General features: G+C 31.2%; 1 protein-coding gene across 1 annotated transcript; it reads right to left on the bottom strand.

The window, feature by feature from the left end:
• Positions 1-222: 222 nt before the first annotated feature.
• TRIADDRAFT_9633 (uncharacterized protein) lies at positions 223-738 on the bottom strand (the record flags this gene model as incomplete). Its single annotated transcript, XM_002118801.1, has 1 exon — positions 223-738. A coding segment is annotated over one exon (516 nt), but the record flags the coding sequence as incomplete, so codon positions are not given.
• Positions 739-1,428: the final 690 nt, after the last annotated feature.

Below are 1,428 nucleotides of genomic sequence, written 5' to 3'. Positions count from 1 at the left end.
TCCGCTAATATTTTTTAAACCCGATGATNTAAGCCAAGAATAAGTTCCTATAAAGGTTTTACCTGTTAAATTTTGGGTTTGAGCTGCTTCCAAGAACTTAAAAACTATTTTCTCATCTCCAATAAGGATAATAACGTTAGATCGGTAAAGATTTTTCAATCTTGAAATTTCCCCATATAAATCCGATTTAGTATGATTAGCATACAGTATTACTGTTAACGATATACAGATACTGTGATTTTCAAAAGGTGAAAATAGAATTTTTTGTAGATTGTTGAAAGTATCCAAGCCCCCTATTACTATTGAAACCCAATTCCAATTGAAATAAGCCACGATATCAGCGATTGCCTGTACTTGAAGCTCTAATGGTGATGTAGTTCTAAAAAAGTATGGAAATAATCTACGATCGTTGAGTAAAGTACTATCTGAGTTATAACTTACTTGCGGTAAGTATAAGCTACTTGTATATGATGCAAGAGCTGTTGTAATGCTTTCTGTTTTCTCCGCTACTACGCCAATAGTAGGAACATGGCCAGTTGACGATGAATGGTTAGAGACTACTGCATTATTGCTACCAAGTTGTTGGCAACTTTCTGTTACAGATGCGGCCAGACTTGAAGTAAGGAAAGTCACCGCTGCATGTCTTGATGAACAGGAATCTAATATTTTATAGTTAACTTTAATTCCAGGTAATAACTTTGAATTGTTATTTATGAAGTGATCAATAGTATAGATCATAGCTTGGGTTAACTGTATATCTTTTAAGCTATGTCTAGAGCAGGTATAAGTTTTAGGATTAAATTGTCGTGTGTTGGGGAATATTCCCAGTATTCTAACAGTTCTGTTTTCACCAGAATGTAATTGTTCTATAAAAGAGTTCGGAAATGTTAAATTTGATGCAGCAATGTTAATGAGTGTAATACATATCGCAGTGAAAAGGCAAAAGTGATTAGTTAAAGGAAATAGAAAAGAAAATTGCATTTTTCTTATTTTAGGCTTAGCTTTCACCCTAAAATTGGATATTTTATAATCTATATGAGGTAGTAATTGATTTCCGAAGATTTTATGTTCAAGGTTGTGCTAAGGACTGAGCGAAATGTTTTGCGTAAAATTTTTTTACTGATTGTCTAAAATACTCGTATCGTTAAGTAACAAATGCGATTTGTACTGTATGTATCATTAGTAAATTGATTTAATTAATGTTTAAGTCGTATCTATAGTAACATATTTATACTGTTTTATATTAACGCGAAAACTAATTCACAGCTAATATACATAATGATATATAATACTGCCCGATCTGCTACATTTATATTTAAAAAATCGATTACTTATTCAGATTATGATTTAACAATATTAGATAACCTAATTTTTTATCAGTGTGATGCATTATATGAATTCCAATTTAAACGATACCTTAACATTGCA

Source organism: Trichoplax adhaerens, genomic scaffold (assembly GCF_000150275.1).
Source record: "Trichoplax adhaerens TRIADscaffold_1385 genomic scaffold, whole genome shotgun sequence".
NCBI lineage: Eukaryota > Metazoa > Placozoa > Uniplacotomia > Trichoplacea > Trichoplacidae > Trichoplax > Trichoplax adhaerens.
Note: the sequence above shows the minus strand (reverse complement) of the source record. Positions and strands in the feature narration are given on the sequence as shown.